At 42.1% G+C, this 15,483-nt stretch overlaps 1 protein-coding gene across 6 annotated transcripts in view; it reads right to left on the minus strand.

Moving 5' to 3' along the window:
• The window catches only part of agrn (agrin), a 259,719-nt gene that overhangs the window by 83,775 nt on the left and 160,461 nt on the right, over positions 1–15,483 (minus strand). For all 6 annotated transcript variants that reach the window (XM_085444936.1, XM_085444935.1, XM_085444938.1 and 3 more), the window contains 2 exons: positions 7,303–7,527; positions 2,512–2,721 (listed from right to left, as the gene is read on the minus strand). In XM_085444936.1, the coding sequence (XP_085301062.1) occupies positions 2,512–2,721; positions 7,303–7,527 (435 nt within the window). The remainder of the gene's footprint in view (positions 1–2,511; positions 2,722–7,302; positions 7,528–15,483) is intronic.

Genomic DNA, 15,483 nt, shown 5'->3' on the forward strand with positions numbered 1-15,483 from the left:
TTCATTTTAGGGTCATGTTTAAGTCTAAACTATTAAAGTCATACCATTTTGACTCACTAAGCAGAAATCTACTATGGAAATTAAGAAAAAGCGAAATACTGGTAATGTGAAATGGCAAATTTGCCACTGAAGTGAGAAAATTCAATTTGAGGCAAGCCTCTGTTCTGGAGGCACTTGAATTTATTCCATTCCTGATCAGTGGATCAAATTTGTACACCAATTCAATTCCTTCTTCTCTTCTCTTTAAAAGCCTGTCATGCCACACTTAATTACATCGGCGCTGTATCAGACTGAAAGGGGTACAAGGATGTGCAATGTCATGGTTACAAGTCGAAATGGCCATTTTCATTAGTTACCAATTTGTAATTTGCTTAGGGATATGATTTCATGGATCTCTGTTTCAAATTGAATTATTCTTTCATTTGAAAAGGCACAGCAGAAAGAGAGGGAGGAAAAAAGGAAGAAAAAAAAAAGTCCATCCCATTGCTCACATGCATGAACATGTCTGCATGCACACACACTCTCATACAGCACACACAACGCTACTTAGGCTGGGATTTGGGCAATTTTAAGCCCTGACGCTAACATCGGCCTGTCAAGCGGAGCAGAGAGAAGAACCAGGCTGTATCAGCCTCCGTTGCTGACCATACCAAAAGACGTCCTGCGGTGATCTGTCCTTGGTGTTGTCAGGGGGTTTTAATACATGGGTGGGGGTCTCCGCACATTACTGCTGTAAACCCATAGAGCTGTAGCTTTGTGGGACTTCAGTAACAACACACCAGGAAAATTGGATTTCCTCCGATGGCTATCAGACATACAGTAAAGGCTGACAGCTCTTTGTTGACTACGGCCTAAACCTCATGTTGTAATAGCACAGATAACAGCCCTGGGGGCTCTTATCAGGCTGGAGGAGGCTAGTGCTAGCATGGATATAATACAGACCCCGAGACCCGGCAGTAATTTATCTCTCTGGAACACAGCTTTAAAGTTTGATTTTGATGCTAGTCTACCTGTATGTGTTAAAACATTGGCTGAAAGTATTTCAATTCTTGCATAATATATGGTAATACGATAGCAAGGTTTCACTGATACCATATATACCACGCATATATAACCCCGACAAGCCAAACATTTTCACTGGCTGCTTTCCTTGTTGTCCTTTTTCTTGCTGGGGTTTCAATAGAGTGGTTTGTCCAGACTGAAACACAGACTTCACTATTAATATTAGTTGGCCCTTGTAATACATTTGCAAACAAAGTTTCCCATCATGCAGATTCTGAAATCAAGCAGACAGTTGTGTAGTAAGTAAAGTAAAGTCTTGAAATATCAGTAGATACACAAGACATTTAAATTTATGTCACTTTTCCTACTGCTAGAACCTGCTGTAGATGCGGGGTGGGCAACTCCAGGCCTCAAGAGCTGGTGTCCTGCAGGTTTTAGATGTGTCCTTGAACCAACACAGCTGATTTAAATGGCTAAATGACCTCCTCAACATGTCCTGAAGTTCTCCAGAGGCCTGGTAGTGAACTAATCATGTGATTCTGGTGTGTTGACCCAGGGTGATATCTAAAACCTGCAGGACACCGGCCCTTAAGGCCTGGAGTTGCCCACCCCTGATCTTCAGCAAGTCTGCTCTTTTTAAGACACCGTGTCAAGGCTGCTCAAATACGATTGGTCAGCCTACAACAGACTACAAATGAGACTTAAGTGAGCTTCTGCATAGTCACATACCAATATAGAAAGATATTATATTGTTGAATTTTACAAATACCACGAAACAGAAATTTGGATAAGTCAAATAACAAAAGACCAAAAGCAGGGATGTCTGACTCATTCTACATGCACTCAGTTTTGATCTTAAGTGGGCCGGACCAGTGAAACTGCCCTTTCATTTAACTACACATTTAATGCAGGAGATTTCTTAATATATGAAACTTCAACTTTAAGAGTTTCTCTTACTTTTTCTACACGATAAATAAATGCTGCTGTAGAAATGAAAGAAATGTAGAAACTGAACTTTCTATAGCTCATAGTGAAAGAATACAAACCTTTGGCCGTGGGGGAGGTCTCTGTGAGCAAGAAAAGCTAAAGTAAAAACTATTAAAATTCATTAAAAAATCCAGAATCTATGCCCTCCTTCACATTTTCCAAAACCAGAAACTGTGAGCCAGATTGAAGTCTTTGCGGGACAGATTCAGAGCCCGGAGCCTTATGTTCAACAATTCTGACCTAGACAGACAAATGGCTACTCCCTGTTATACCTGCACGCAGATAAATTACAATATTTGAATTCATCTCATCTTATTATGTTGCATTTTTTTTAGATTATTAACGGGGAGAGAAGGGCAAGGTCTACTAAATCTCTGTTTCACGCAGCATAAAAGAATCCTTTATATAAGTCATGGCATTTGAGTAATTTTATCCCTTGCATCACTAAATGTATTTCCAAGATGTTCTGGGATCTGTATTGAAAGGGTTGCACACTTTAAAGACAACAAGCTTCGGCCTTACCCAGCGTTGTGCACTGTCCTGCATGGATCTTTCTGAGCGTGACGCCTTTCTGGATGCCCGTCGCCCTCATAGCGCACTCACTGGGGTACGTCCGGCCATCACTGGCACACAGAGGCTCATCGCTTAGGGGGCACAACTCGAGTGGCACAAATTTCAGTGGCTGGCGGGTGAGAGGCTCCACGCGGCAGTTCAAAACGTTTTTGCACGGATCTGTGGAGAAAGAGTGAAGAATGTGTACTGCAGTACAGCATATCATACAGTACAATACGACAGGGAAGGAATTACAGTTTGTCACTTTTGCTAAAGCACAGAATCCCATTCTCCGATTCATGCTATCAAACTTCCATTTATCGAATAAATGACAGAACAGTTTTCACCTAGTTAGACACAATTTGCAGATCTCGTTTAATCTTTTCTCTGAATCTGAAATTCTCACACTTCACCACAGTGATGCACCTGTGATGCATAATACTAACCACTGGAGGCAGAGATTAAACACAGCTACAGCAGAAATGTAGTTTTTCTTTTTTTTTTAAACACGGTGACTCAAATATGTGAATAGTTGCTGCTAATTATGTAATGAAACTTGTATATGTTAGGTAGCAAAGGTAAGTGGAAGGTTGATACTAACAATGGAAGGCAACAAGCTGAGAGGCGGAGGAGGAGGACTACAAGAACGAGCACAATTTAGAGCAGTCATTTTCAATGATCTTTGCTGAGCAGCTGTGATAGACCATGTTTCTGCAATATGAAAACAAATAGAAGAAACCTCTAGTAGGAGATTTATACATCGCCAGCTACGACTTACTCGAGAAACTACCGCCTTTGGTATTTTTCACACACAGAGCTAATATTGCTTTTATGAGTCTTACTTCTTACAATTACGGTCCAGTTCAAAAGTCTTTTGTTCAATTTTGCTTCCAAGGGGCCAGACCTTTTTTTTGTCATTTAAAAAAAAATGCACGTTTGGCTTTTTAGCAATAACAGAGTGAAGAGAAGAAGCTGGAAGAGAAAGACAAGGAGAAGACAGGTTAGATTAATACCCAGGCTTCTGCTTTAGTCTTGTAGCATGCGGGTCACCTGATCAACTCGCTGAGCTGAACCACCACCCTCTTGTAATTTCTTTACGGTGGTCTTGAGCAGTGCTTCTCCAGGCTTTCTGGAGATCTTCCAGAGTTTTTTCTTTGAACATTGGCTGCTTTTTCACTCATTTTTGTTTCATTTTCTAACTCCAGGGATTAACCTGTGTTGTCTACCAGAACATTCTCATTCTCGACACGTAACATACCGACGATTTGTCACATCCCAAGGCGTCCAATGGGAACGCGAAAGGTAACCTTCCGTGTCCCTATGACATGCGCCCGGTTGTGGGTGAAATCCAATAGAATGACGGTCCCGGTGGTAACGCACGTTCCAGACGTGTATTCGAGCCCTAACCCTAACCATAACCTTATCCCTAACCTTAACCACAATCGTGTTAGATAGTGTTTTCCAAAGCGATTCATGATGAGAAAGTAAAATAAATGTATATGTGTAGATTGAATCCAAACGGGTTTCATGTTTCCTCCTGTTTCCGAACGCGTAACATAGGAATGTGTTGGGTGACTGAAAGGTTTGTCAATTTGTCACAAAAACACATAATTAGTTCTCATTTCTTTTACTCTAAATGAATCTACAAAAAAGATAACATGGTTTGACACAAAAAAGCTGTATTTTTGCACCAAAAGGTGACTACCAAAGACTTATTAGCTAAAACTTGGCATTACCTTGGTATGGTGTGTAATGTATCCTTAGGAAATTGAGGAAACTGGACAAGTGGAGGCCAAAAGAACAATTAGCAGACGTAAAAAATATTTCAACAAAGGCCTGACAGAGGCACTGAAAGCATCTAGACCTTTAGTTGATCCATCTAAAGGTCTGGATCAGGGGTAGGCAACTCCAGGCCTCGAGTGCCAGTGTCCTGCAGGCTTTAGATATCACCCTGGATCAACACACCTGAATCAAATGATTAGTTCGTTACAAGGCCTCCGGAGAACTTCAAGACATGTTGAGGAGGTAATTTAGCAATTTGAATCATCTGGTGGATCAAGGACAGATCTAAAGTCTGCAGGACACCGGCACTCGAGGCCTGGAGTTGCCTACCCCCGGTCTAGATCTTCATTGAACAGTTGATCCATCCACTGTTCAATGAAGCCTCATCAGAAATAGTCTCAATGGTCTCAATTCTAAAGCAACAGAAACAGGGACCAAAGCTCCTACAGAGTGGTGAACCCAAACTAACAAACTAAAAAATTTTGGTTTAAATCATTGTCAATATGTAGATAGGTCAGGATAAAGGTGCAACAATGAATTTCTACATGTATCTGTAAAATATGGTGGCGGCTCTGTCATGGTTTGGTGCCACATTTCATCCAGTGTCGTCGAGGATCTTAACAACAAATGATGGAACTATGAACACAGGAAAGTACTGTGAGAGTTTGATTCACCATGTACGTGGAAAGCATCTGATTTGGAAAAACTTAATTTTTCAGCACGACAATGATGCCAAACAAAGAACAAAACAAACCAAGATCCAAAGAAGAGCTTTGAATGTCCTTCAAGAAGTTTGGAGAACTATTTCTGATGATACTTCAAGAAATTACCAGAAAGCTGAGACTGTGTTTCCTCATTTCTGTTGTACTGTAATGCTCAGTAGTGTTATTATTTTTGACAGCAAATTATCTAAAAATATTGTGTAGTTTTGAGCTTTTCATGCATTTTTGTGTGTGTGTGTTTTTTCTTAGAAGAGTCAAAGGTTTTATGAAAGTAGTTTGAAAATTGGTTCTTGTGTTTAAAGCTTGGAGAAAAGGCCAAAAGGTTTCAGGAAATGTGTCTTAGAATTTGTGAAAAACTGTAATTAGACTCCGAGGGAACATAATCTAAAACATCTGTGATCATTTTTGGTTCTGCGGAAAAAAGTGAACAACGCTTGACTGGCAAAAGAAAAAAGCAGCACAGTCTGGATTAATTGTGTTCAAACTGGCAACTCCTTTCAAAGAAAACTTTTTAAGTCCTGTTAGATAAAGTGTTGGTAAGTCATCTTTTAATTAGCGGCGAACAGTCTTATAGCTATGATATGTCAGCTGAGAAGAGAAGAGAAGAGGAATATCTGCTTCACAGATATTATCAGTGGCCCGGCAGCTGAGAGCAGCTCAGAGTAGGACCTTGGATGTGAAGGGGAGACAAGGAAACAGATGAAGAGACGATCGGTTTGATTTGCTCTCTCGCACCTCCTTCCTTCCAGGGGAGTGTTGGTCTGGCACGCTTGGCCCTATCAGTCCGTGATCATAATGGAATTGGTTTGTGGATGTGTGTGATGGGGGTGTTACTCCTTGAAACAGGAGCCCAGGCTTTATCCTGCTCGCCACGCTTTCAGCATGTGGGAAGACAAAGGATTTATGTAGCACCGTGACATATTAAATCACTGCCAAGCTGCCGGCGAGTCATTCAAAACACACCAAGGATGAAACACCCTATCATCGGGAAAGGAGTAGAAAGAGAAGGAGAAACAGAGAATAAGGGAGAATGGTTTCCAGAGACCTCTGGCAGCAATACAAAGAGTGACAATGCTGGGACAGAAAAAGGGACGGAGCGCTTTGGCTGCGTGGGGGTGGGAGGCGGAGTGACCATAGGCCAGGCCTCGGATTGTTTTCTGTGTGCACAATACAAAGGCTTGCAGAGACTTGCAACTGAGCAAACAGGGGTTTTATCGTAATGCACGCAGCGTCTCTGCATGACGCAGTGCCTGACCCGCCAGCCAGACCATTATCTGAGAGAAAGACCATTACTACCCATTAAGCGAGAAGAACAGCTTCTAGAGTCCATGCTTTTCCTCTAGCTGAGCAAGTGGGGTGATTACAAAAAGAATAGGTTGTTTTCTGTAAAAACTAGCAGTGCAGATAAATCAACAGCATTTGCCTGGCGCGGGCTAGCAAGTTGAAATAGCCAATGCTCAGTTGAAATGGCTGCAGGAAGATTTAAAGCACCATCAGGGCCAACCAGTCCCCTGAGCTGACGCCGTCCCCAGGGGAGACGGTGCAACCCGGGTCACTTTGGCCGACTCACGTTGGATTTATACGACCAACCTTCTGCCTGTGGACAAACACATCCATCTCTCGTTGCCTACCACCCGCTCTGTCTCCTGGAGGCTCCTGCTGCTAAAAGACAGAGTTACTATCTGTAGTCTTTCCCTCCGTCTTCCTCGCCACAGAATAAAAAGAGCTAAATAGTCGAGCGCCTTGAGAGTAAACAACAATTGCCTGATGAGAACAAGGATGAGCCAAAAACAACACAAAAAACTGCTCTTAAAACCTATTTAAAGAAAACATCAATCTGCACCGTAGGAGAACCTGTGTGGGGAAAAGCAACCTGAATGAATTAGAGAATTAGAGTGGAGGTGTGCCTTAAATAAGCAGGGTATGTGATAGAGGAACACAAGAGGAAGAGGTAGGAAACAGTGGAAAGGGAAGAAAAGGTTTTCTGACAATTTAAAACAAAAAATCTCAACAAAAATGACATTTTCACCATTGGAAATGTCATTTTTGATACTATCAGGGGTTTTTTTTGTATTTCCATATTTTGCAACAATTTATATTTGATAGTGTGACTCTGGGACATCTCCCTGCTACAGCAAAATAGGGCGGAGTTGGGTTGGGAAAGAAAATAAACTGTGATGGGAACTCTTCAATATTACCTGTGCTCAAAATCAGTGTTACAAAAAACAGAAACACAGAAAACACAACGAGAGCTTACCGCAGTGTCCTTGGTACTGCACACGAATGTTCTTCTTGTTCTTGCAGGCATGCTGATGGAGCTCGCACTCATTCACGTAGTCCTTTCCATCACTACCACACACTACTTGCTTGGGCTTGCCCTCGCAGCCGAGGGGGCACATGCACTTTGCCGACAAGCCATCTGAAGACTGGACACAGGTGCTGCCGTAGCTGCAGGCCACCTCGGTACAGGGATCCTTCAGAGCTGCAGGAAGGGGCAGACATAAAAACAAGCTTTAGTCAAAAGCAAAAGGGGCTCTTGCACTGAAGAGCACGTCTGTCAAGCGCTAATACGTCACAGTGCTCGCCGCTACAGTACACTGGAGTGCATCACAAATGACAGGCCACCTTATTCAAGTGGCTTTCGGTGCACTTTTACAAGCGCTGCCTAGTTATTCTGAGGTTTGAAGAACTACTTGACACCCCTGGGTAAAGATGCACTGCCACAGCTATCTACTAGTACAAACAAGTTTCATTTCACAGAGTAGTGTGAATTGGATTAGAAGCTTTGCATTCACAACACATTCTGTGTCGCTACGCTCAAGCATGCTTTAATCGGCACAGCTGAAAAGCGACCCTTGAATATTTACCTTTCCATAAATTAGACCAAGTGAGAGCAGGGAAGAGGGGTATTCCTCCCTCGTGAGGAATTTGTTTCCATCCTAATTAAGCAGCACGCCACTTGCCGCTGAGCGACGTACCCCAATCCAAGGAGAAGGTGCAACTTTTAATTTTGCCTTTGTGCGCCATCAACGGGGGCTTTTCTCGGGCCTCATATGCTCAACAAAAGGCAGCTGTGAGATTACAATCGCTGTCTTCTCACAGCATGATACATATTTATGACTGTCACAGACAAACATGCTTTCCCATGAGAGAGAAGCGCGGCATCGGCAGCCCTCTCATTTCCTAAGCCCTCCACTTTTAGAATAAATATTTACCAATGTCTGATATTATCCCCGCTTTTGTTACAAGCAACATCGATGAATTTAATTTAAAGCGGGAGTGTATATATTGAATCGCAAACTCTGTGCGTCTCGCTTTGTTTTTTTGTGTGCGTTTTTTTCTTTACTCCTCAGACAAGAGCAGAGCGTGTTTCAAATTTTCCTTCTTTCTTTTCTACCTTTTTTGAAAATTCAATACCTGCCTCCGGGATGAAATGGCACTGCCTTGTTAATAAGAGACTGGAATGTGTGCAGAGATATATTATGGATGTGTAAGAAGACAGGAGAGCTATGAGGAGTGCTCCTGATCAAAGCGTACCCCCCCTCCCTCGCCTTCCTCGTCTTTATGACACATCCCCACCACCCTCCTTTCTTTTCTTTTTCTCTTTTTTTTGCTCTTTCCTGTCAAGTTCTTTTGAGGTTTGGTGCGTTAGGCGCTTTAATGAACACTTTTTCCCCCTCCCCATTTTATATTTGAGCTGTATCGCAGCAGGAACTTTGAAACCGACTCTAATTTACAAGTAACTTCAAGATAAAGTACGATCAAGTAATTGCATCTCTAACTAAAAGAGACTCGTAGAAAATGACTCACTGAAATCATAAATCATTACTGGAAATCATAGGTCATTGTGAGGCGATGATGACTTAATGGCTGCTCATGCGAAACAGATAGCAATTGTGATGCTTGGCCTCCGCTGTGTGTCTAATCACATGAACAATGAAACGCTGATGACTTGTGGGAACGGAGCCGCTATAAAAACCTTGTTGTATCTGCCGGAGCAGGTAAAAGGTCATGTTAAATCACAGTTGCAGCAATTATACGCGAGCTACTTTCAGTGCACATGCACAAACTACTGTGTTACCCAGCATATGCTATGAGTTCGCCTGCTTAATAATCGTAGGGTTGAAGGTGCAATCTCGGGCTCCTCTGAGAAAATATACATGCTGTAAGTGAGCTCAAAGAATGATCCAGCAATCAGAGAGTAGTTTGTCTGGCTTTGGCACGTTCTACTCGATTCAGAGGAGCTGATGCTGAGGTAGTAAAGCCCTATCTGGAAGTTTGATATCCAACTTCTCCAGTGTTTTGGAAAGAGATGTGGAGTCTGAAGTCTGAGCATCAGGATAAAAGCATCAGCTGTTATTCAACTTTCATCATTAGCATCCTGTTCCCCATTTTTACACATATAAGGCAAGCTGAATAAGCTAGAACAAAAACCCAAATAACCAAGGATAATGAATGACTTAACTCCCATTTGATCCATCAGCTTATGTCATCTAATAATGATAAAGCATGACGAACCATGAATTGGTGCACTCATACTGCTGTGGGCTGTGGGAAATAAGCCCTTGGATGTTTCCTTCTCCCTTCTCTTTTGCTCACACCTACCCCAAAGTCACAAGAGCAGAGGTTCAACTTTGAGCCCCTCCTGTACATCTGATAAAAGGTACAAGCCACAGCAGAATCCCACAAACCGCAAAAAGAAGACCGCAGCAATCACACTGCAATTTGTCCAGGGCTTGTACAATCAAGTTTCTTCAGGTAGCTGTGGCTCAGGATGTACAGTCGGTCATTCACTATTCATAAGAGCTGTTACACGATCCCGAAGCGTCCTTGGATAAGATGCTGAACCCCACAGTAGCACTGGTGTATGATGGATGAATGGGTGAATGTGGCTCTTGTAGTTTGGTCAGTGAGACTAGAAACATACTATATAAGTGCTAGTCCATTTAGCGTGTTGTTTTGATAGACCTGCTGTTGGGAATGGGAGTTGTTTTCTGACAAGAAGTCGTACCTTGTCAGAATGCTCACTTCTTCTATAAAATAGTGGTTGTTAAGGGGTTGCAGTCACATCTAAAGAAGAGTAGGAGAAAGACGAGAAAGAAACCCAGTGATTCCCCCTTTCCTTAGAGTAAACAGCATCCTCGTAGCACTTCTTGATCTCATTAAATAATAGCCTGGGCTTTCGCTCCCTCCCCAACCTCCCCTTCCTCCAAGCAAATCTGGCGTGTTGACAGGCAAGAAGGGGTGGAGGCGATAGTAAGGGGCACGAGAGCTAGGTAGAACAGGAAGGAGAGGGTGGGGGCGCTTGATTTGAATGCTAACAGGGGCCGATTTGGATACAACGCACAGCCTCGATGGGGCGTTAGTGCAGATAAGCTTTCCTTCTCAGACTCAGACAAGCAGGCAAATTGCCTGGGCGAATGTGATCAGTGTAACAAGCTCAAATAAAAAAAAAAAAGAAAGACAGAAAAAAGCATGCTCGCCATAGCAAACTACATGGAGTTTTTACTTATATTTTCTAATCATTTCTCAGGTGAAAAGTGGCAACAAAAAAGCAAAGAGGAGAAAGAGGAAAGGTAAAAAGTCAGTAAATTAGAATGATCCTTGCTGCCAATTAGATCACTCTCCCTCGCCAGAGTGAATCTCAGCATGGTCTGGGCTGCTAGGATAATGAGGGGGAAAAACCCATAAGGATACACAGAGACAAGTGACACTAAAGCACTGGCATTCCAGCACAAACACAGTGAGAGATGGCATATGATTAGGGAACAAGAGGACACCCCAAAAGAAAAGCAAACATCCTGGGGCCCAATTAATAGAATAATGCTTTATAGATTTAAATGTTTAAAAGACTTTTAAAGGAGACAAAACTCTGGTTTATTTACACTTGAGCCACTGCGTTTTCTAAAAATGGACTCGTTCCTGTCAGTCCATCACAGCTAGACCTGGATTTGATTGGCTCCTTTCACAGAACAATTGCTCCCCCCCTTTCTTCTAATCACACGCATGCAGCATTTGTGTGGACAGGCCTCCTTCAAAATTCTGCACTCAGCAGGTTTGCTTCATTTAAACCACAGGACTGGCATTGTGGGATGCATTGTAACTGAACTACCTATGTGCCTAATTGCGAATTCATGTGCTGTGGGAAATTCTGAATACACACCGTCACAAATCAACACTTGATCAACTCTGCAACTTGCTCTTTTAACGCCAAGTGGATTTCAAATTGGGATAACAATTTGTCTAATTGTGCTGCGCTGTGCTGGATATACAGAAGTTAGCCGGGTGCTTGCAAATAATTGATTAGCACTGCCCACATTTAAGGTGTGTGTTTCTCAAACTGAAAACTATGCAGTGCTGCAGGAACATAAAATCAATGCAAGGTGGGCAAAAAGGGTACAAGAGAAAAAAAATGCAAATTTGCCATTTTTCTCTACTCGTTCTGAGCTGAAATTGAGCATGTTGAGAAGTGTACATTTCTGAGAACTGGAAGCTTTTTTTTTCCTTTTTATTGTTCTGCATGCATGGAAATTAACTTTCTATCAAACTGCATTAATGCATAATGTTGAGAATAACAACAACTGTGAAGCAAATCCTTTTGCACTCCTGGCTGTAGTTAAGTGTAGAAGCTGCTGACATGTTGGGTGGCACTTTGTAGCAGCTTAACTATAATATGTGAAGTCTCTTACAGAGCTAAAGCTAAGCTATAGCTTAAGTGGTATTGTTTTCACCTTCTGAGCCCGTGCGCTTGTGTGTTTGCATGTTATCGTGGAAAAGTGCAGTTACGCAGACACGTAGTGTAGCGAGAACTACCACTAGGGCAGTTCGGAGTAGTTTAGCAGGTGTTTGTATGTCTGTCTGTCTGCGATGTCTTCCAGAAAAGTGGAGCAGAGGGGTTTTGGAGAATGGGGATTACAGTGATCCTCTCCCTCCTCATCTCTCCCTCTGGCAGTCAGCAGACTTTCCAGGCAGGTGGGGAGCTCCACTTCTCTGATCCACTGTTTTGTGCTGTAGTTTATTAATGCTTCATTAGGGACACGGAGCTGTCAGTGCCGTGCTGGCTTTACTTGATACCCCGCTGCCACGAAACCAGACGCACACCAGATGCGTGCGCAAGTGTGGGGAGAGTCATATATGCCAGTGCACGTTTGGAGGCAACCATGGAGTTCAGATAAGTCTGCAAGTGAGTTTGTGATATGTATGCATGTGTACCTGTATGTGTGTGTGTGTGTGCTGTGCTTCCTGTTGTGCTGGTAGTGATAAGGGAGGTATGGGGCTGAAGCTAATCAAATGCAATGATGCGATGGAGGGGGAGCTCGGCAGTGTGTGTTCTAATCAAGAACCCTCGTACACCCATCAACAGCAGGAGAAGAAGAAGCAGAGAGGGAGCGACAGTGAGACAAAAACAAGTTACAAGGGGACTGAGTTAAAACACTATGGAGAAAGTCTGACAAAGAAAAATGCAGCAATAGAAAACAAATGTAATTCAGAGGCAAAGTTACACATTTAGGTTTTTTTTTTTTACTTCTTTGGGCAAAGCTACAGTTCCTACTTTCCAGTTTTATACTGAGACAAGCTTTACACACCGTGACCCCCACTTTCATCCATAAAACTGCACCAACTAACATTTTGATGTCTGAATTATAACCCAACTCTGTGGAGTACATCAAAATAAATTGCGTATACCTCAAACATAAAATGTTTAAATGGGAAGTATATCACTTTAATGTCGTGCCTTTAAATGGTAAAAAAGACAGTCAAACAAGATGACTGGTATTGATTTTTTAATCTCAGTCATGACAAAAAAACAATTAGCTATCTCAACCAAAATCCTGAAATACTAAAATAAAATAAAGTTGTGTGTATAATTTCCTTGACATTTAGCCAGTTTCGCTGCTGCTTATCATGGATTAACAATGCCGGGCCAACCAAGCTGGTATACAAGAGTAATGTAGTAATTCAAATGCATAAGTATCTTTGTAAGTATATAGTAAAAACTATTATATTATAAACTATTATAACTATACTTAAAAATAACCCCACAGTACTAAAAGACAAACTGGGCATGTGAAATTCAGAAGGAGCACAACAATGGGCACTTGGTGTTGTTTGAACAAAGACAAAGCAGGCAGGGAAAGAAAGGAAGTTGAACAAAAAAAACAAAAAACAGACAGTAGATGAAGAGGTGGTGAGGAACTAGTAAAAGAGAAGTGTGTAGAAGGGAGATAAGGGAAAGGGTCAGAATGGGAGAAAGAAAGCAACGGCGTGGAATGGTCAAAAAATCAACAGACAAGATCGACAAAAACTGAAATCCAAGAACTAAATATGGATGAGAATCTGCAGCAGCCAGATACCCAAAGCAAGTGGTGAGGAGCAGGAGGCAGGGACTGAGGCAAGGCCAAAGGATTAACAGTCCTACACACCTCTCCAACACGCTTTCCAGACACACACACACACTTCGTTCCCTCTGCTGTGAGGCCAATGGCTGGAAGATGATTCTTTGTGTTTGATGTAGTTCTTCAAAGCGCTCCACTGAACTGCAGCTGTTGCTCTCTTTTACACGCTTTGCTGTTTTACCCTTGAGAATGGAAAACGAACCACAAAAAGCCCTCATCATGCTCCAGTCATCGGCCACACACACTATCAAGAAGTGGAGCTTGTGAGTACAGTATGTCTAAGCAGATTTTTAACCAAAGGTCTTACGACAGTTTAGCTTAGTTTAGTTTAATTTAGGTTAGTTTGATTTAGAAAGATCCCCATTAGCTGTCGCGATACGCAGCTATTCGTCCTGCGGTCATAAAATCTCAGTTGCTGCTCTTTTAAATCAATATTTAAGAAAAAAAATATGAATGTAAAAACAGAGGATAAAATACAAAAAATGTCACAATGCTTGATTTTTGGAACCATAGCTGTCATTTACTGCTGGCAGATATCTTACGCTTGGAAAATGCAGTAAAGCACAGGTGGGGTGTTGAAATGACAACACAGGGCCCATTTATTCTGCTGAGTGACAGAAAGAAGGTGGGATGGGATTAAATCGCCCGGGTATGGCATTTATGACAAACACACACACAGATGCACAGGTCTTTTAAAAGGACAGCACACAATTTAACAGCAACAACAACAACAACAACAAAAAACACTTAAATTCTTCAGTTAAATATCAACGAATATTAACACGCTCATTTAAATAGCACCATTTGATGAAAACCCAGAGGCACATTAAATCCTTCCACCAACTTATCGTGTGCATCATAATTGGAAGCATCGAAATGCTTTTTCCAAACTAACAAAATGTGCTTGGGAGAGGGAAAAGCTCCCGTTACTCGACTGGGAGATCAGAGGTGAGATACAGAACGGCAGCCCTGCAGCCAATCTAGTGTCCAAAACGGCTGATTGTGCTACATAACACGATGCGGAGGACTTTTCAGAATGCAAACAAATGCCTTTGGCTATTCAGTGCAACGCAACAAGCTGTAAACACAGCGATTATATATGTTATCCACTCATAATAATGTTGAAGGTGCCCTAAGCGCACTGCTAAAGGAGTCCACGAATGGCTGCACATCATGTGTCAAACCATCAAGACGTTGTGACAACTCACTTTACTTTAGCCCTGTAATCTACATAAACAAGCTGAAAGAGATAAAAGGTAAAAAGAAAAGACAAACACTGGCTGATGGGCAGTTTCTTTAACCTCAGGGCCTCTCTGTCCCCTTAATAGCCTATGGGAAAAAGCCTGTATTACCTATTGGCAAGCTGTCAGTGCTTGTACCAGGAGTTCTTTCTCTTGGATTAAGGCCTTTTGAAAGCAACAAAGAAGATCTTGGTGCCAAAATAAGTTGGGGAGTGTAGCCGGAGGCACTATTAACTGCTTCTCTGTTTACCTCTTTAAGGCCAGGAGCCCACATAATCAATAATGTATTCATGTGGTTTTTAAGTGTTGAGCTCTACACCAGGCACCTCAGGATCAAAAGCACCAAAAAAACAACAACAAAAAAACCTGGTTAGACTCACCATACTGAGCACATAAATGCTTAAATTAAAAGATTAAGTAGGGTAGTCCTAAATGAATTTCTTCTAATTGCACTACATTCAATATTTTTGAGTTTCTGTGAGATTTTCTTCCTTTGTGAGTTAGTAAAACTGATTGTTTTTAACTGCTAAAGTATAATTTAACTCTACTTGTTTCTACTGCAGTCTCTGGTTTCCTATTAATAGTGTAGGATCATGACTGTGAGTGTCAGGAAGGTTATGAGTGCGCAGTCAGTCAATTACAGATACCGTGCACGCTCTATCATGCTGTGTTGTTCTATGTGGTAAGGATGTAATTTGTATGCCTTCATATTAGAATAGCAAACCTGTGACACTACGAGTGAAGCGGGTTGCAGAGTTCATGACGATCTCCACGTTAGCAAAGATAGAAGCATGCAGGGTG

The sequence above is a fragment of the Copadichromis virginalis genome, linkage group LG20 (assembly GCF_057382275.1).
Source record: "Copadichromis virginalis isolate Kocher_CV1m ecotype Utaka linkage group LG20, C_Virginalis_male_GT1.1, whole genome shotgun sequence".
Taxonomy (NCBI): domain Eukaryota; kingdom Metazoa; phylum Chordata; class Actinopteri; order Cichliformes; family Cichlidae; genus Copadichromis; species Copadichromis virginalis.